The sequence below is a fragment of the Pseudorca crassidens genome, chromosome 11 (assembly GCF_039906515.1).
Source record: "Pseudorca crassidens isolate mPseCra1 chromosome 11, mPseCra1.hap1, whole genome shotgun sequence".
Lineage (NCBI taxonomy): Eukaryota > Metazoa > Chordata > Mammalia > Artiodactyla > Delphinidae > Pseudorca > Pseudorca crassidens.
Window position 1 is genome coordinate 11298425 of NC_090306.1, and position 20514 is coordinate 11318938.

The following is a 20514-nucleotide window of genomic DNA, read 5'->3' on the forward strand; positions in this document are numbered from 1 at the left end:
TGTAGTGTTTGCTGATTTCCACGATGTAACTATTCCACCACTTCAAGCTATCAACTTGGTGTCAACTATTTTAACAACTGGTTCTCACAAGCCTATATGAGTGGGCTTCAGCCCCACTGCAAACTTATTACCTATATTGTGAGACACGTTACGGCACTTAACAATTCTAGCATAGTGAAAAGTCTTTATTGCTTGAGCATCTGGTCCAATACTTGTTCCTTCGGCTACATTCAGTTCCTGTGTAACGTGAAATCACACTGCTCTCGGTATGTTCTCTGGACTTTGGGCCGGCCTGGTAAACCTTAAAACCTCCACAATATCACCACCACCACCATCACGATCGTGTATGTTTACAAACAACCCACTAAGTACTGTTGTGAGCATTTTATAGCTATTAAGTGTTGACTCTTCACAACAACCCTTGAGGCAAGTACTCTTACTTCCATTTTTCAGATGAGGAAACAGAAGCATAAAAGATAATGTGGTTTACTGCTGAGTGGCCGAGCAGGAACTGGAAGTTAGGCAATAGGACCTACCACCAGCATCTCTGAAAAAGCTGATTCCTGAATTGAGTTTGTGTTTAGAGACATTATTGTGTTTTATGCCAGAAAAACCTCTGCAGCTCTGCCTTTGAAAAGGCCTAGGTGCTGGTAGAAATTAAATTCAAAAACCAGTAATGACTGGATGGGAGGGGAGTTTGGGGGAGAATGGCTACATGTTACGTATGGCTGAGTCACTTTGCTGTGCGCCTGAAACTACTGCAACACTGTTAATTGGCTGTACTCCAGTATAAAACAAAAAGTTAAAAAAAAAAAAAAACCAAAACAACCAATAGCGTGTTACCTTGGTGTCATAGCAACCTCCAGGACTTGGATTAAGTGAGTTCAGGTCCTCACGGCAGCAGATGGTATTGCAGGGATCACCGTTACTGTAAGTATCGTTCTTGTAATCTAGGAAACAGTGATGGGGAAAAGAGTGAGCACTGACCATTCTGAGATCCACTTATCCACAGTAAACTGGACCTGTCAAAGCCTAGATGATCAGAGCGTATACCCGAGAGACCTCCTCGGCCCAGCCTGCTCCCATACACAGAAGTCACCTCCGACTTGTACTGGGAAGAGGCAACCGCCAAGTCCCCTGCTCCAGGCTCAGCCTGGTCTCAAGAACCTTGCACAGTGAAGAATGGATGGAAGAAAGGTAACAGAGGACAAACGTACCTACATTTTTTTTTAACAAAATAAATACAAATCTGACTCGATACTGTTCATCAAAAATAAAGTGTTTATGAATAATTGCTGTTTTAGTAGCTGCTTTTCTCCTTGGAAGGAAATCTGTGTTTGGGACGGTAGGGTAAAAAAAGTACCCTACATGGGTTTTTTCTTCTGTGTTTTACATATAACTTTTTCAGTTAAAAAAAAAATGTAGAATCTTCTTCCCTATCATTTTTATAAAAGAGGACAAAATTCTATTTGTTGTGTATATAATATGCGTAGTATCAATTGAATACTAAATAATTCAATAACTTCTTATAATTCCTTCTAGTACAGAGATGATAAAATGACATGGATTCTTTATCCATGGGGAAGAAAAGGAGTTTTGAAGAATGATTCGTGAGAAATGTGCTACGTACTGTTGTAGCGCATGATATATTTCATGGATTCCATATCAGTCACTTTCCCTTGGTCACGCCGGAAGATTTTGGCTCGTGAAGCCAGATCGTAAGAGTAGTCCAAACCCAGCTTCTTAACCAACATTGGATAGCCGCTCCAGTTGTAGATTTTTTCATGGAAAGGAATGTTGTAGGAGGGCCAGTAGCCTAATTTGGAGTGGAAGGGAGGGAAGGGTGGGATGGACAGGGAGGAAGACAGAAGAGAGAGGAAACCAAAGAAATGTTATTCGTGGTACTTTCTTTTGAAAATTGGCACAGCTGTGTAATTACAAAATGATACTACAGAGAAAATAATGACTGTGAACCCTGGCAATCAAACAGATCCTTTGACATTTACAGACTCAGCAGACCTCTAGATTATTCCATGAGGGGAAGAAAAGCATCAGGGTTCTTTGGGTTTTCACCCCAAATTCTTAAAGCAATCTATTAAGCAGAAGATTATCTGAATTCTAGGCTCAGGGTTGAATAACTAGACCTTAGGCAGTTAACCTCATTCCCCCAACCCCTTTTTTTTAGCAGGAGGAGGGAAAGGAAGAGTTCATAATGTGAGGGGAATGGAGATGGTCTGTATGGTTCCAGTAGGCATTAACTCCTCTGACGCTCAACATTCATAAAGGCTCAGCTGCATTCAGAGCTTCACAGTGTGCCAACGACACTAGGCGTCAAACGTGTGACACAACTTTAGTAAAATCAACATTTCGGGAACAGCTCAGATTACAGTGGCCTAAGGTATTGCCTATAGGACAGTCAGCCTTCAGCATTCGGGGATTAATTCCCACTCCTATATTCTCTTAGCCCTTGTCTGCCTTTTTCCCTTCTTACTGTTTTATAGGATCCCCTACTCGGGGGTGAACTTATTAAGAGAAAACAAATGACAAGACATTCAACCTTGCTGATTCTGGGGCACAGAGCCAGCATCAGGAAGAAGTGAGATAAAGACAACATTGAAAGTGCAGGCTAAAAGTCACATTTATTATTGCAGTGTACCTAGGTTATACAACTTGGGAGTTAGACTGCCTGGACCTTAAGCCTGGTCCTGCCGTTATTAGGTATGTGACCTTACACGAAGTTTTTAACCTCTCTGTGCCTCAGTCTATAAAATGTGAACAATGATAGTACTTACCTTATAAGGATCATTGTGAGTGTTAAATGAGTTCAAACAGATGGAGTAGCTTACAACAGGGTCTGGTACTTGGTAAGCACTAGATGAATATTAACTTTTATAATTATAGTTCTCTATGTGAATTCTCTATGTGAATAGCTCAAATGAATAATAAAAATGGCCGCTTTATACTTCACATAAAGCTTCATGACTAAAAAAAGATTTAAAATAGAGTATCTTATATAACAACACAATACCTGCTGATGTATAAATATTGCATCCCTCCTTCTAAAGGAAGAAACAGAGGTTCAGAGAGGTCGAATACCTTCCTTCTGACTAAAATCACCCAGGGCTTCTATCGGCATATCACAGCTGCTTCCAAATACTAGGAGGTTTGCGGGACTTTTTTTTTTTTTTTAAATGGCTATATGATATCGCTTAATTATTTAGGAAAATCACGTTTCTTTCTGAGCCTTTCTTCCCTTACAGTAAGACGGTAACGAAACTACTTATCTGGAAATACGTTATGAAGGTCAAACAAAGGAATATAAGTAAAAGGTATGTCAAGTATATAGCAGACACTCAATGAGTTTAACTCTGTGTTCTTCTTGCCTCTGGGGGAAAACAAAACAAAACTACAGACAGATCAGCATCAACTTGTTTTAGTCCCAGGGTAGATTTCTTCGTGGGATCTAGGGATGGGATTGCAAAGAACCTGAATCTACCAGCATATAATCAGCGGCTTCCTGTGATTATCAGGCTCTGAGAACCAAGTCCGACAGCTAGGTTCTCGGTTTTGAACTGCCACGCCAACCAAGTAGCCACCTAACCATCTGACTTCTCAGGTGGATTTTCCAACAAGAAGAGGAGGTAGGTCCGCTACTTGGTAGCATCTGATCTTCTTGAAGTTGCCACCTTAATTAATTCTGTTTTATGCACATTATTTGCATTTAGCTGGCAGGAGCCACCCTGGAGTGAGGTGGTTCCCTCTGGGTGTCGTTACAAAATGGATTCGAGGACCTGGGAAATGAAGGACCGGCCCTGACCCCCAGGATCCATACCGTATCTTGGTTCTGTTCCTTCTCATCTCTCAGCTGATCTATTTCAAGTTTCTAATTCTCCTCCTGTCTTCTCTCAGACCTGTGTGTTCTCCCTTTTCAAAGACTCCAGTTTTCTAAAGGATAAAGGCTAATTTTTAGTTTTTTAAGGAACCTCCATACTGTTCTCCATAGTGGCTGTACCAATTTACATTCCCACCAACAGTGCAAGAGGGTTCCCTTTTCTCCACACCCTCTCCAGCATTTATTGTTTGTAGATTTTTTGATGTTGGACATTCTGACTGGTGTGAGGTGGTACCTCATTGTAGCTTTGATTTGCATTTCTCTAATAATTAGTGATGTTCAGCATCTTTTCATGTGCTTTTTTTGGCCATCTGTATGTCTTCTTTGGAGAAATATCTATTTAGGTCTTCTGCCCATTTTTTGATTGGGTTATTTGTTTTTTTGATATTGAGCTGCATGAGCTGTTTGTATATTTTGGAAATTAATCCCTTGTCGGTTGCTTCGTTCGCAAATATTTTCTCCCATTCTGAGGGCTGATTTTTTGTTTTGCTTATGGTTTCCTTTGCTGTGCAAAAGCTTTTAAGTTTAATTAGGTCCCATTTGTTTATTTTTGTTTTTATTTCCATTACTCTAGTAGGTGGGTCAAAAAGGATCTTGCTGTGATTTATGTCAAAGAGTGTTCTGCCTATGTTTTCCCTGCCTATGTTTTCCTCTAAGAGTTTTATAGTGTCCAGTCTTACATTTAGGTCTTTAATCCATTTTGAATTTATTTTTGTGTGTGGTGTTAGGGAGTGTTCTAATTTCATTCTTTTACAAGTAGCTGTCCAGTTTTCCCAGCACCACTTATTGAAGAGAGTGTCTTTTCTCCATTTTATATTCTTGCCTCCTTTGCCGTAGATTAGGTGACCATAGGTTCATGGGTTTATCTCTGGACTTTGTATAAAGGCTAAACTGACTGCTCATCAGGATCCAAAGGCTGTATTTTCCTCTGACTACCTATCTTCCGTGTCACAGCCTCCTCTCTAGCTGTCTTGGGCTAATAGTTTCTCCGTCACACCATGGTCTTCATGCCTCTATTTGACCTTGTCCTCTTGTCAAATGGCTGAGCTCCTTTCTAGCCTGTAAACCTCCACGCAGACATCATCTTCTCTTTCATTTATTCAACAAATATTCAGTGAGGACTTCTTATGTGTGCTGAGCACTACGTTCAAGGCAAGATGTTAGGACTTGCCGAGTGTCAGCAACGTGCTCAAGAATCCACAAAGCTTATCTCCGTTCATTATCGTGACAACCCTGTGGAACTGCAAAGGTCTGCACTCCCACATCGCAAAACTCTTGGGGGCCAGATGTGTTTCAGAACTCAGGGTTTTCCAGATTGCAGAACAGCAATGGTGTGTAAATTACAGATGATGTTGCAGTCTCTGTGGGGAGCCCCTCATAATCAAAGACATTGATAACTCTGTAGCCTGACATATAAATTCTCTCCAGAGGAGAGGGAATAAATAGAGGCCATAAATAGTTCAAGTTAGTTTTTGCTGCCGAGTGAGTTCAGATCAGGTCATACTTGGCTACCACAAGTGAGCTAGGACAAAAGACAAAGGAACAAAGAACTTTTAGAGTTTTGAGATTTTGTAATTACGAGTAAGTGACTAGGGACCCGTACCATTACTGTCAGGTTTTACAGATGAAGAAAGTGAGGCTTGGACAGAGTGGATAAGATTTTGAGGAACAGATAGTCCAATCAAGGCAATGTGACTCCAAAGCCAGTACTTCCAACGTCTGGGCTGTGACCCTGCCCTCCAGAACCGCCTTCTCTCATCCCTCCCACTGACGGCGTCACCACCAGGTTTGCTACACCAGAGCGTATCACTGCTGTTGCTTTCTGGGCTCTAATAGCTTCTTTAGGTGCCTTGCTTCCCTATCAGACTGTGTGTTGAGGATTCTACATCCACGCTTTTCCAGTCCCTGGGCCGGAGTAGCACTTCCATAAATAGTTGCTGAACTAAAACTTTACTTGGGAACCCAGCAGAGAAGGTAATACTGGAACCATAAGTAGTCATAAGATTGTGAATGCCTGGCTTCGTCCCAGTCTACGCATAAAGGTAATCATGCTGTCACGTAAGAGTCTGAGGGGCAGGTTTTACATGTTGTGCTGAACCTGGTCATTCTTTTCCCTGTGTGACTAGCAACAGCATTCCCCTCCTTCCTTCCCCACCATATACTCCCCGCATCATACATTCACACAGCACATATTACCCATCACACACACACACACACACACACACACACACACACACACACACACACACACACACACACACACAATCAGACTTCCAGCATGAAGAAAATACCTGTCCGCAGAACATCGGTTTGTTCAGAATATTCTACATATGCAGGAATTTGCTCCACGATGTACAGAGTGCCTTTACCAAGGCTGTAGTTCAGATTTACCTTCTTCAGGTCCAGGACCATGTACTGATTGTTATACGTGCCTGAAATATCGGAGACATGAAGACAGGGCATGGGTATGGCTTTATTGGTTAACTCCAGATCTAAACGTACGTACATGCCTAAAAGTTACTCTGCAGGGCCACTTACCAGAGTTGTATTTTGAAAAGACCTCTGCCCACTGCTTGCCTCCGTTTGCCATCATATTGGCCACCCGGACTCTTTGCCAGGCCAGGAGAGACTTGGGTACCACGTGCTGCAGTAGGGTTTTATTATACACGCTGTTTGTGGTCTGCAGCAATACCAAACCACTGCTGAGAAGGTAAAAGTCGTCCAGAGACTCCAAAAACCCTACAGGAAACACGAATATACAAATCAGCGTAACACATATGCAAAATACTGAGCCATCAGTGTCAGCACAGAGCTTCGTGTACACAGTGCATTTTGCAGTGGCTGTTATTATTATCCTCTCCCAGCTTTGGTTCCCCTCTGTGGCAGTTACTCAACTGCCGTTTCTAAAGGTGCCAGTGGACCTCCATCCCTGGATCTGCCATTGAAAATTTTTGATTTTATGATTTGGGATGACAAGAATACATTAACTCGGGACTATTCCAAGTTTCCAAAATGACGAACAGAGTAGATCCTCACTTGCTAGGATTTTCCAGGAAAACTTTTAATTAGGGGGAGATATTAGCAGGATTCATTGTTGGACAGTACGAATACGGATGCCTTCTTTCTTTCTCCTTTTCTGTATTTTCCACATTTTATGTAATGAGTCTACTTAATTTTTTTAAGTAGAAAAAGTATCTACATTTATAAAAGTGAACATGGTTTTGACGCTCTGGGTCAATGTGTTTTACAAATGTTGGAAAATCAGCAGAGCCACAAGTCTTCTTTTTAAATAAATTTATTTTATTTGTTTTTATTTTTGGCTGTGTTGGGTCTTTGTTGCCGTGCGCGGGCTTTCTCTAGTTGCGGCGAGTGGGGGCTACTCTTTGTTGCGGTGCGCGGGCTTCTCATTGCCGTGACTTCTCTTGTTGCGGAGCACAGGCTCTAGGCACGTGGGCTTCAGTAGTTATGGCATGCGGGCTCAGTAGTTGTGGCTCGCAGGCTCTAGAGCGCAGGCTCAGTAGTTGTGGTGCACGGGCTTAGTTGCTCCACGGCATGTGGGATCTTCCCAGACCAGGGCTTGAACCTGTGTCCCCTGCACTGGCAGGCGGATTCTTAACCACTGCGCCACCAGGGAAGCCCACAAGTCTTTTTTAAAGGCCTATTGTGTGATTTATTTTGTGATGAGTGTGGTAGAGATCAAGGAATATCAGACACAGCTGTAACAACGAGAGAGGCTATATTGTCGTCAGTAACTAACAGTGATGGACAAGCTGGCGGTGCTACATTAAGGTCAGAGAAGAGCCCAGGGAGAGTTAAAAGGAACCAGGGTGGTGAGCGCCTCCAGGGCCTCGCAAACTCCCACCGTTTTTATACTACTTTATTATCTTTGCCATGTCTGATTACTACCTGTGCTATGCTTTACGTAATATTTTTCCTTACATGAGCTCTCTTTTTAAACTTAAAATACTTAGCCTTATCACATAAAATAATATCCAAGGAACCATGGGTCTAATGTTTTGGGGGCTTTTTCCCCCCAAAACCAGTACATTTAAGCAAATACATTTCTATTAACATGCGAGAAAATACATTTTCAGGAAGTCCCTAATGTCACCTCACTAGAACTATGCATGTCATGCACTGAGCAACACCAATGGCGCTCCGAGAGGAGGCGATGGGATCTATCCAGGATCACCGAGCCAGCTCCTGGCAGACCTGGGCCTGGAATGCAGGTCCTTGATCCAGTCCAGGGCTCTTCTGCTAAGTCTGAACACCTATGCTCAGCCTCCATGGCGCTCCCTCTTCTGGCTTAATGAAGGCTGGAAGAGGAGAGCTTCATGGAGGAAGTGGATCTGAGTCTTGAAGCTTGTGTGAGTGCTGACCAGGTAGAGAGCAGTGAGCATCACAGGTGGGAACAATACTATGCATGAAGGTGCACAGCAGTAGATGTAGCACAGGAGAGTGCGTGTTCTGGGAAGCCGGGCAAAGACAGTCATTCATTCATTCACTCAACAAACAAGCTATTGTGCATTTACTCTAGACCTGACAGGGATAGGTGGGGTGGGCTAAAATAACGGGATCGCCTAAGACTTCAGAGCGAATATGCTGGGAGTCAGAAGGCCGGCCTTTTAGTTCCCTGCATCGCCACCAACAAATTTAGCACTTCTCTTGCCTCTCTGTTCCTTATTCCCTTCCTCTGATAACCTGGGACTATGTGATGTCATTCACCTCCAATTTTGAATTTTAATTCCTGGAAATTTCTGAGTAGGAAAGTTACATGATGAGAGCAGTGTACAACTAACTCACAATGAGCCTCCACGAGGCTGTCATTAGCCAATACAGAGATTTGCATAAATGACAGAAGGATGCACACTTCAGGTGGTACAAAGCTTTATGAGGGGATGGCAGCCTTGAATGAAATTTTAATGGGCAACCCCTCTGAGAAGACACAGTCTAGACATAGGAGGCGTGATTGACAAGCAAAGTATGAGATGAATTTCAATGACTGTTTTCTTTTTTTTTAAATTTTATTTATTTATTTAGACTGCGTTGGGTTTCACTGCTGCACGCGGGCTTTCTCTAATTGCGGTGAGCAGGGGCTACTCTTCTTTGCGGTGCCCAGGCTTCTCACTGTGGTGGCTTCTCTTGTTGGGGAGCAAGGGCTCTAGGTGCCAGGGCTTCAGTACCTGTGGCTCGTGGGCTCTAGAGTGCAGGCTCAGTAGTTGCGGTGCACGGGCTTAGTTGCTCCGTGGCATGTGGGATCTTCCCGGACTAGGGCTCGAACCCGTGTCCCCTGCATTGGCAGGTGGATTCTTAACCACTGCGCCACCAGGGAAGTCCCTCAATGACTGTTCATTCAGCTCTTGGGCTGAGGTTGTTCTGCAGTGTTTGAACTGTACAGCCATACTTGGCAGCCTTGAGCAAACTCTGGTAAGGAATCTCCACAGGAGAGAACTCTGTATTTCTGGCGTGATAAACTTGCTAATTCACTCCTTATTGTAGCAGTCTCTATGGACACAAGAGGGCAGGCGTTCTTTCATATGTGTGAGTGACTAATACTAACATGAAAGGAGCAGTCTTTCACTCAAGAGCAAGACTGTTTGTTGAAGTCAAAAGAAATGTAGGCCACCCAGAGTTCTGAAACAAAGAAGATAAATTGTCTTACAGAAAACTTTAGTCAAGGAGTTTAATTCTATAGTTTAGAGTTTAAGATTAAAAAATGGAAAAGGCCCAGAGAGGGGACAAAGTCCTCGAACAGTGCATTATAAGAGAAACAAATGTTCCTTGACTGTGTAAAGTTGTATTCCTGCTCTTATCTGTCACTAGTAGCTTTGGAAGGCACACTATTTTAGATCAGGGTAAAGTGAAACACTTCAGTATGAAAGCCAGCCAGCAAGTAACATTTCATAGTAAGCTTCTTGCTAAATTTAATCAAGAAATAAGAGAACCCTTACCGTTAATAAAGCATCTTTCAGGACTTAAAAAATATGTAACCGCTTGAATTGTAAACATGAACAAGGACCACTTTCCTCTGATTCCATTTAGACCTACTGCTTAGTAAAACACAGAAAAGTTTACCCTTATGATCCTATCAAATGTATTTAAAATGTGCCCATTTGGAAGAGTGACATCAACATCATGTGGGGTGTGAGACACTCCCTTTGTCTCTCCCCTTCAATCTACGACCAGTAAGTAAAACCAGTAAAACTTCCATGACTCAACAAAGGTTCCTCGGCCCAACACAGCAGCATGCTGGAGAGTTCCACACCTCTGTCATCTAAGGGACTGGACTGGAACACATAAAGTAGGTGGAACCAGAGGGACGGTGAAGGCAGTGCCGGCCATCTCCGTGCCCCAGGTGGCACTGTCAGCAACACCGGCAGCAGCAAGGAACCGACAACCCTGGAGACGGAAATAGTGACAAGGAGGGCACCAGGCGACACCTCTGACACGGACAGTGGAGAGTGGAAAGTGCCAGCTCTCAAAAATAACCAGCGCGGGTAAGAGAAACCAAAAACTTGTGCTATAGCGCCACCTACTGGGAAACAAAAGAAAGGCATCTAATTACTAACCTAGTGAATAGCTACAATCAAGTTAGGAAAAAAAAAAAAAAAGCTTTACCTAAAGAAGAAACATGTTCACCACTTCAAATGCACTGGCAGAGGAGCACTCATCAAGCCCCATGAAGAACCACGGTAACACAGTACCACAAAAAGAAAATGACAGTCCTCCAGAAACCAAATTTAAAGTCACGGAATGTTGTGATCCGATAGAGAATTCAAAATAGCTGTCATGAAGATACTCAACCAGCTACAAGAAAACTTTGAAAGGCAGTTCAATGACCTCAGGAATGAAATGAATGAACAGAAGGAATACTTTACCAAAGAGACTGAAATTCAAAAAAAGCACCAAATAGGAATTCTGGAGCTGAAGGACTCAATAAATGAGATGAAGGATGCATTAGAAAGCACTGGAAATAGAGCAGACCACATGGAAGAGAGAATTAGTGAGCTTAAAAATTGAAATCTAGAAATGATACAGGGAGAAGAGGAGAGTGAATTAAGATCTAAAAAGTAAAGAAATCCTACAGAACCATCTGACTCTTTTAGGAAGGGCATCATTAGGGTAATGGGTATCCCAGGAGGAAAAGGGAGAGTGAAGAGTGCAGAGGGTTTATTTAAAGAAATAATAGCTGAGGACTTCCCAAACCTGGGGAGGGAACTGGATGGACAAGTCCACAAAGCCAAGAGAACTTCTAATTACCTCAATACAAAAAGACCTTCTTCAAGACATGGTATATTAAAACTGTCAAAAGTCAATGACAAAGAAAGAATATTCTAAAGGCAGCCAGGGAAGAAAGGATGGTAACCTACAAAGGAATCCCCATCAGTCTATCAGCAGACTTCTCAGCAGAAACTCTGCAGGCCAGGAGAGAGTGGAAGGACATACTTGAAATACTGAAAGATAAAAACCATCACCCAAGAATACTCTATTTAGCAAAGTTATCCTTTAGATATGAAGGAGAAATAAAGACGTTCCCAGACGAACAAAAGCTGACTGAGCTCATCAACATTAGATGTGCCTTAAAAGAAACGTTGAAAGAAGCTCTTCTACCTGAAATGAAAAGGGAAAAGTACTGTACACAAAACTTTGAGTAAAATGGTAACTGGACAAACAGAATAAAAAAATTGCAACTTATTCTATATCAGAATAGGTTGTTAAAAACTTAATAATAGCATAAAGATTAAAGGGAAAAAAGCAGTAAAAATAACTCTAGCTACTTTAATTTAGTAACAAACAACACAAAAAGGAATAATTTAAGACAACAAAAATGTAAAAAGGGGAGAGGAAAAGGAAGAAACCCATGTAGGCAAATGAAGATAAGATACTATCAGCAGAAAAAGAACAATTTTATCCATGATAGGTTTCATACAAATCTCATGGTAACCACAAAACATAAATCTAGAGCAGAGAGAGGAAACATAAAAACAAGGGGAAATAGGGAAAAACATCATAGAAAACCACCATACTAAAATGGCAGATAGAAACACAAGGAAAAAGGAACAATGGAGGGAAGCAGCCGCATAGCACAGGGAGCTCAGCTCAGGGCTTTGTGACCACCTAGAGGGGTGGGATAGGGAGGGTGGGAGGGAGACGCAAGAGGGAGGAGATATGCGGATATATGTATATGTATAGCTGATTCACTTTGTTATACAGCAGAAACTAACACACCATTGTAAAGCAATTATACTCCAATAAAGATCTTAAAAAAAAAAAAAGGAACAATGGAGATACAGAGCAACCAGAAAATAAAAGATAAAATGGCAGTTCTAAGTCCTCATCTATCAACGATCACCTTAAATGTGAATGGATTGACTTTACCAATCAAAAGACACAGAATAACTGGATGGATTAGAAAATAAGACCCAACTATATGCTGCCTCCAGGAGACATATCTCAGCTTTAAAGAGAAACATAGGCTCAAAGTGAAGGAATGGAAGTTGATACTCCAAGCAAATGACAGCCAAAAGAAAGTGGGTGTAGCCATTCTCACATGGGAAAAAATAGACTTCAAGGCAAAAATGGTAGCAAGAGACAAAGATGGACATTAAGTAATGGTAGAGCAGACAATTCGTCAAGAAGACATAACAGTTATTAATATATACTGACCTAACATAGGAGCACCAAAATACATAAAGCAATTATTAACATACCTAAAGGGAGACAACAAAATAACAGTAGGTGATTTTAATACCCAACTTACATCAGTGAATAGATCTAGACAGAAAGTCAACAAGGAAACAGCAGCCTTAAATGAACCTTAGACCAGATTGATGTGATAGACATATATAAAACATTCTATCCAAATGCAGCCGAATACACATTATTCTCAAGTGCACATGGAACATTCTCAGGGATAGACCATATGTTGGGATACAAAACAAGTCTCAATAAATTTAGGAAGATTAAAATCATATCAAGCATCTTTTCCAATCAAAATGGTGTGAAACTAGAGATCAACTACAAGAAGAAAGCCAGAAATATCACAAATATGTGGCAACTAGGCAACATGCTACTGAACAATTATTGGGTCAACAAAGATATCAAAGGAGAAATTTTTAAAAATTAGACACAAATGAAAATGGAAATATGGCTTACCAAAATCTATGGGATGAAGCAAAAGCAGTATCAAGAGGGAAGATTCTAGTAATACTGTAAATGGCAATATTTCTTTTTTATGGCTGAGTAACATTCCATCATATATGTGTGCGTGTGTGTGTGTGTGTGTGTGTGTGTGTGTGTGTGTGTATATCCCACATCTTCTTTATCCATTTATCTGTTTATGGACACTTAGGTTGCTTCCATATCTTGACAATTGTAAATAATGCTGCTATGAACATTGGAGTGCATGTATATTTTCAAGTTAGTGTTTTTGTTTTTTTTGATATATACCCAGGAATGGAATTGCTGGGTCATATAGTAGTTCTATTTCTAAGTTTTTAAGAAACCTCCATACTGTTTTCCACAGTGGCTGCACCAATTACATTCCCACCAACAATGTACAAGGGTTCCCTTTCTCCACATCCTCACCAACATTTGTCATTTGTGTTCTTTTTGATGATGCCATTCTGACAGGTGTGAGGTAATATCTCATTGTGGTTTTAATTGCATTTCTCTGATGATTGATGATTTTGAGCATCTTTTCATCTGCCTGTTGGCCATCTGTATGTCTTGTTGGAAAAACATCTATTCAAGTCTTCTGCCCATTTTTAATCAAGTTGGGTTTTTTTTTTAATGTTGAGTTATATGAGCTGTTTATATATTTTGGATATTAACTCCTTATCAGTCATATCATTTGCAAATATTTTCTCCCATTCAGTAGGTTGTCTTTTTGTTTTGTCAGTGGTTTCCTTTGCTGTGCAAAAGTTTAATTCGGTTCCATTTGTTTATTTTTGCTTTCGTTTCCCTTCCCTGAGGAGACAGATCCAAAAAATATTGCTATAGTTTATGTCAAAGAGTGTCCTGCCTATGTTTTTTTCTAGTACTTTTATGGTTTCCAGTGTTACATTTAGGTCTTTAATCCATTTTGAGTTTATTTTTCTATATGGTGTTAGAGAATGTTCTAATTTCATTCTTTTGCATGTAGCTGTCAAGTTTTTCCAGCACCACTTATTAAAGAGACTGTCTTTTCTCCATTGTATATTCTTGCCTCCTTTGTTGTGGATTAACTGACCATCAGTGTGTGGGTTTATTTCTGGACTCTCTATTCTGTATCACTGATTCATGTATCTGTTTTTTTGTGTGCCAATACCATACTGTTTTGATAACTGTAGCTTTGTAGTATAGTCCGAAGTCAGGGCGCATGATTCCTCCAGCCCTGTTCTTCTTTCTCAAGATTATTTTGGCTATTCAGGGTCTTGTGTGTTTCCATACAAATTTTTGAATTATTTGTTCTGGTTCTGTGAAAAATACCTTTGGTATTTTGATAGGGATTACATTGAATCTGTAGATTGCCTTGGGTAGTATGGTCATTTCAATATTAATTCTTCCAATCCATGAACATGGTATATCTTTCCATGTGTTTGTGTGGTCTTCAATTTCTTTCATCAGTGTCATAGTTTTCTGAGTACAGGTCTTTTTATCTCCTTAGATAGGTTTATTCCTAGGTATTTTATTCTTTTTGATGCTATTGTACATGGAACTGTTCCCTTAATTTCTCTTTCTGACAGTTTGTTGTTAGTGTATAGAAATACAACAGATTTCTGTATATGAATTTTGCATCCTGCAACTTTATCAAATTCACTGTTGAGCTCTAGTAGTTTTTTAGTAGCATCTTTATAATTTTCTGTGTATAATATCATGCCATCTGCAAACAGTGACAATTTTACTTCTTCCTTTCCAATTTGGATTCCTTTTATTTATTTTTCTTGTCTGATTGCTGTGGCTAGGACTTCCAATATTATGTTGACTAAAAGTGGTAAGAGTGGGCATCCTTGTCTTGTTCCTGATCTTAGAGGACATGCTTTCAGCTTTTCAGCATTGAATATGATGTTAGCTGTGGGTTTGTCATATACGGCCCTTATTATGTTGAGGTATGTTCCCTCTATGCCCACTTTCTGGAGGGTTTTTATCATAATGGATGTTGAATTTTGTCAAAAGCTTTTTCTGCATCCACTCTTGCCACTCTTATTCAACATAATATTGCAAGCCCTAGCCAGATCAATTAAGCAAGAAAAAGAAATAAAAGGCATCCAAAATGGAAAGGAAGAAGTAAAACTGTCACTGTTTGCAGATGACATGATACTATGTATAGAAAACCCTAAAGACATCACCTAAAAACGATTAGAAATAATAAATGAATACAGTCAAGTTTCAGGGTACTAAATCAGTATACAAAAATCTGTTGTGCAGAAAGAGAAATTAAGAAATCAATTCCATTTATAATTGCATCAAAAAGAATAAAATCCCTAAGAATAAATTCAAGCATGGAGATGAAAGACGTGTACACTGAAAACTATAAGACATTGTTGAAAGAAGTTGAAGATGACACAAATGGAAAGATATTCTGTGCTCACTGACTGAAAGAATTAACATTATTAAAATGTCCATATTACTTAAAGCAATCTATGGATTCCGTACACTCCTTATCAAAATTCCAATGACATTTTTCACAGAAATGGAACAAAAATCCTAAAATTTCTATGGAACTACAAAAGACCCCAGATAGCCAAAACAATCCTGAGAAAAAAGAACAAAACTGGGGGTGTCACACTCTTTGATTTCGCATGATATTGGCAGAAAAACACAGAGATCAATGGAAGAGAATTGAGAGCCCAGAAATAAACTCACATATACATGGACAATCAATTTATGACAAAGGAACAAACAACAGATAATGGAGAAAGTATAGTCTGTTTAACAAATGGTGTTGGGAAAACTGGACAGCCACATGCAAAAGAATGAAACTATACCACTATCTTACATTGTACACAAAAATGAACTCACAATGGATTAAGGACTTGAATGTAAGACCTGAAACCATAAAACTCCTAGAATAAAACATAGGCAAGATGCTCTTTGATATTGGTTTTAGCAATATCTTTCTGAATATGTCTCCTCAGGAAAGAGGAACAAAAGCAAAAATAAACACATGGGACCTCATCAAACTAAAAAGGTTCTTCACAGCAAAAGAAACCATTAACAAATTGAAAAGACAACCTACCAAATGAGGGAAGATATTTGCAAATCATATATCAAATGACAGGTTAATGTCCAAAATATATAAAGAACTCATACAACTTAACAACAAGAAAACAAACAACCCAATTTAAAAATGGGCAGAGAAGCTAAAAAAGACATTTGTCCAAAGACATACAGATGGCCAACAGGCACATACAAAGAAGTTCAACATCACTCTTATTAGGGAAATGCAAATCAAAGTCACAATGAGATATCACCTCATGCCTGTCAGATATCACCTCATGCCTGTCAAAATCACAATGAGGTATCACCTCATGCCTGTCAGGATGGTTCTCTCCTTCCAGAGTGATGGAGAGAACGTGGAGAAAAGGGAACCCTCATACACTGTTGGTGGGAAGGTAAAGTGGTGCAGCCACAGTGGAAAACAATATGGAAGTTCCTCAAAAAATTAAGAACAGAACTAACATATGACCCAGCTATTCCACTTCTGGGTATTTATTGAAAGAATATGAAAACACTAATTGGAAAAAGATATATGCGGCCCTATGCTCACTGCAGCATTCTTTACAAATAGCTAACATATGGGGCTTCCTTGGTGGTGCAGTGGTTGAGAGTCTGCCTGCTGATGCAGGGGACGCGGGTTCGTGCCCCGGTCCGGGAGGATCTCACATGCTGCGAAGCAGCTGGGCCCATGAGCCATGGCTGCTGGGCCTGCGCGTCCAGAGCCTGTGCTCCACAACAGGAGAGGCCACAACAGTGGGAGGCCCGCGTACCAGCAAAAAAAAAAAAAAAAAAAAGCTAACATATGGAAACAACTTAAGTGCCCCATAGACACATGAATGGATAAAGAAGATGTGGTGTGTGTGTGTATGATGGAATACTACTAAGCCATAAAAAGGTGAAATCTTGCCATTTGTGACAGCATGGATGGACCTAGAATGTATTATGCTAAGTGAAGTAAGTCAGATGGAGAAAGACAAATATCGTATGATTTCACTCATATGTGGAATACAAAAATAAATGAACAAACCAAACAAAAACAAACACATAGATACAGTGAACAGAGCAGCAGTTACCAGAGGGGAAGGGTGGCAGGGGGATGGCAAAATGGATACAGGGGGTCAACTGCATGGTGAGGAATGGAAGCTAGACCTTTGGGAATGAGCATGCTGTAGTATATAGAGAAGTCGAAACATAATATGTAGGTACACAAAAAACTTATATCATGTTATAAACCATTAAAAAATAAAATAAAAAACTTAAAATGTGCTCATTTGCATATCACATGCATTAGCTGCTCCAAACCTCTGAAGACCACACACATTCCTTCCTTCCAAAAGAGTAGATTCAGTGTTGACAAAGGACATAAATGACATACAACTCAGGGTCAGGAGTGTGGATCATGATTGTAAAAATAGCTGTGCTGCATTTCCTCACCCCTCCTTCTATCCATACTCAGCAACGGGACTTTGCAACATCTCCCAGAAAGAGGCATTGTCTGTTTCCCCATCTCTTAGATCTGAGCTGGATCTGGAACTCGCTTCGGCTAACAAAATGCGCCAGTTCTGAGTCTAGGCTTCAGGAGACCTTGCACACTTCTTCTCACCTCTTGTAACCCTGTTACAGCAGTGTAAACCAGCCCAGTCTAATTTAGTCTCTGGGATGGGAGACCACGTGCAGGAGGGCCAGCCTCTAGCTGGCCAGTCCCCCAAAGTGCTACAGAGTTCATCCAAGGTCAGCAGAGCTGCACACCCAACCCCAGCCAACCTCAGACGCACGATGTGCCCAGCGGAGACACCAGAAAGAACCATTTAGCTGACGTGTGGACTCAAAAGCAATAATAATCACGTTTCCAGCACAAAATTTGGAGGTTCAGCAGTAGCTAATATAATAATAGTAATCCAATTATACAACGTATTTTGTTTTGAAATGTCTTACTGCCATTTGATTTTTAAAAATTTTTAATTTTATTTTGATTCTTTTCTCTCTTTTTTTAAAAAAATTATTTATTTATTTCTGGCTGCGCTGGGTCCTCACTGCTGCCGCGGGCTTTCTCCAGTTGCAGAGAGCGGGAGCTACTCTTCGTTGTGGTGCGCGGTCTTCTCACTGCGGCGGCTTCTCTTGTTGCGGAGCACGGGCTCTAAGGTGCGCAGGCTCAGTAGTTGTGGCACGCAGGCTCCATAGCTGTGGCTCGCAGGCTCTAGAGCACAGGCTCAGTAGTTGTGGCGCATGGGCTTAGTCGCTCCGTGGCATGTGAGATCTTCCCGGACCAGGGCTCGAACCCATGTCTCCTGCATTGGCAGGCAGATTCTTAACCACTGCGGCACCAGGGAAGCCCTGCCATTTGATTTTAACACAGATGGATGTGACACTTTGGGAACTCTTTTCTTTTTTTTTTTTTAAAAAAGAGAAAAAACAGGGGCTTCCCTGGTGGCGCAGTGGTTGAGAGTCCGCCTGCCGATGCAGGGGACACGTGTTCGTGCCCCAGTCTGGGAAGATCCCACATGCCGCGGAGCGGCTGGGCCCGTGAGCCATGGCCGCTGAGCCTGCGCGTCCGGAGTCTGTGCTCCGCAACGGGAGAGGCCACAACAGTGAGAGGCCCGCGTACCGCAAAAAAAAAAAAAAAAAAGAGAAAAAACAAAGTAACATCTTGGCGCCATACTCAGCCTTTCTGCTCAGCTTTTTCCCACAGCTGAAGAGGAACTGTATCACTTCTCAGACCTGTGAAAAGCACCCACCTATGCTGGGCTGTCTGATTTCTCTAAGCCAGTCTGACAGTCAATAAATTTTTATTAAACACTTACTGTATCTCAAGCACTGTGCAGTGGGTCTCAGCCCAGAGACTGTATCAGAATTCCCTCAGGAGCTTCTTTAAAAGGCATATGCCCAGACTGCCCTCTCTGCCCACCTCTGCTCCCCTCTGAGTCTCCACCAGAACTCCTATGTAAGGTTACTGTCTACAGCTGGAAAGTCTTCCGCTTCCTGCCTAAGAAAAGGCAGCCTGTGCTCTCCTTGTTATCCCAGGACATGAAATCCTCCAGCCGTTTATTCTGTCTACTCTGCAATGGACTCAGTCTTCCTACCTTCCAGAATGGCATTCATTTACTTCTCTTCCTGCCAAGGTTCTAACTGGAACCAATCAATTTCCCCTTCACTTTCCAGTAATTATTCTTCTATCAAGTATGTATTTTTTTTTTTTAGCAGATTTCTGCTTAATCCTGCAATAGGCAGGTGATCAATGAAGGATTCATACTATTAGATATTCAAGCACATGAAGCCATACTTGGGAGTTTGAATATCCTGCAGTGGTCCAAATAAAAGAATTAGTATAATTCTAATTCTAAGATAATAATAATAATCTCTTAAAGACTATAGAAAGTAATTATGAAGAGGTAGCTTACATTTAACCAATATTCTGTTATTATCCACGTAAAATTGTTTTTCTTCAATAATAAATTATTTATTTTAGGTTATATTATTTGCTTGTTTACTGTTTCCTTTTCCATCTATCCCATAGCATGTAAGTTCCACCAGGGCAGGAACTTTTTCTGTCTTGTTCACTCTAGCGCCAGAAAAGGATTTGACACATAGTAGGTGCTCAATAAATAACCGTTAAATCCAAGGAAGAAAGAGATGGTGGTCACTAACATTCACTGTGTACCTACAACACACCAGAAACCCCGCTTTAGAAGGATGGATACTATCATTTGATCTTCACAAAAAGAGCACTTAGATGAGCTAATTTAAAAAATATTTAGCTATTTAAAGCTAATAAACAGCATTGTCAGGAATAAATTTAGGACTGAACCTCAACACATGCCTTTTCCACTACAACATACGCCTGACAGATGTGAGGGAAACAGATAGGTAGTCATGGCAAACAGTGACAACACTTCTACACAATAGAGCAAATGCATTCAAAGCAATTGGGAAGAGAGTGAATCATGGGGGGTTGCATGTTTAGACAGGGTGGAGTTGGGGAAAATCACCTTATGACCAGTCAGTCAAGAAAAGTGTGGAAAATAAGGTGGGATTTCTGGAAAGATAGAAGGCAGGAAGCTTCCTTAGCTAGGTGGGGAAAGATGTTCAAGACAGCTGTGGCCTGGCAGAAGTCATCAGTATCCTGGGATGGTGCCAAAGAGGAATACAAAACAAAAGGAAGGTACTGATACTTAGGAAAGCAGAAATGAAGTGCTACAAAATCTATCTATGGTCCTTTGGAATGGGTGCCCTAGTTCTACTTTTATTTCTTCTCCTCCTTTGGCTCTACTTTTTAAAGGCAGAAGATATGAATCTTGGCATGTGTTAAATCACAGATTGTTTGTATATATTTCAGCCTTATGATCAAAGGATCTAAGATAAAAGAGGTAACATGAAATTAATAAAAGTAATTATACAATTACATTAAAAATGTTTACAACTAC

The 20514-nt window shown here is 40.8% G+C and overlaps 1 protein-coding gene across 1 annotated transcript in view; it reads right to left on the minus strand.

The window, feature by feature from the left end:
* The window catches only part of PLBD1 (phospholipase B domain containing 1), a 72946-nt gene that overhangs the window by 6300 nt on the left and 46132 nt on the right, over positions 1-20514 (minus strand). The window contains exons 7-10 of the mRNA XM_067695765.1: positions 6431-6631; positions 6184-6324; positions 1631-1816; positions 844-950 (exon numbers count right to left, since the gene is read on the minus strand). Coding sequence (XP_067551866.1) covers positions 844-950; positions 1631-1816; positions 6184-6324; positions 6431-6631 — 635 coding nt within the window. The remainder of the gene's footprint in view (positions 1-843; positions 951-1630; positions 1817-6183; positions 6325-6430; positions 6632-20514) is intronic.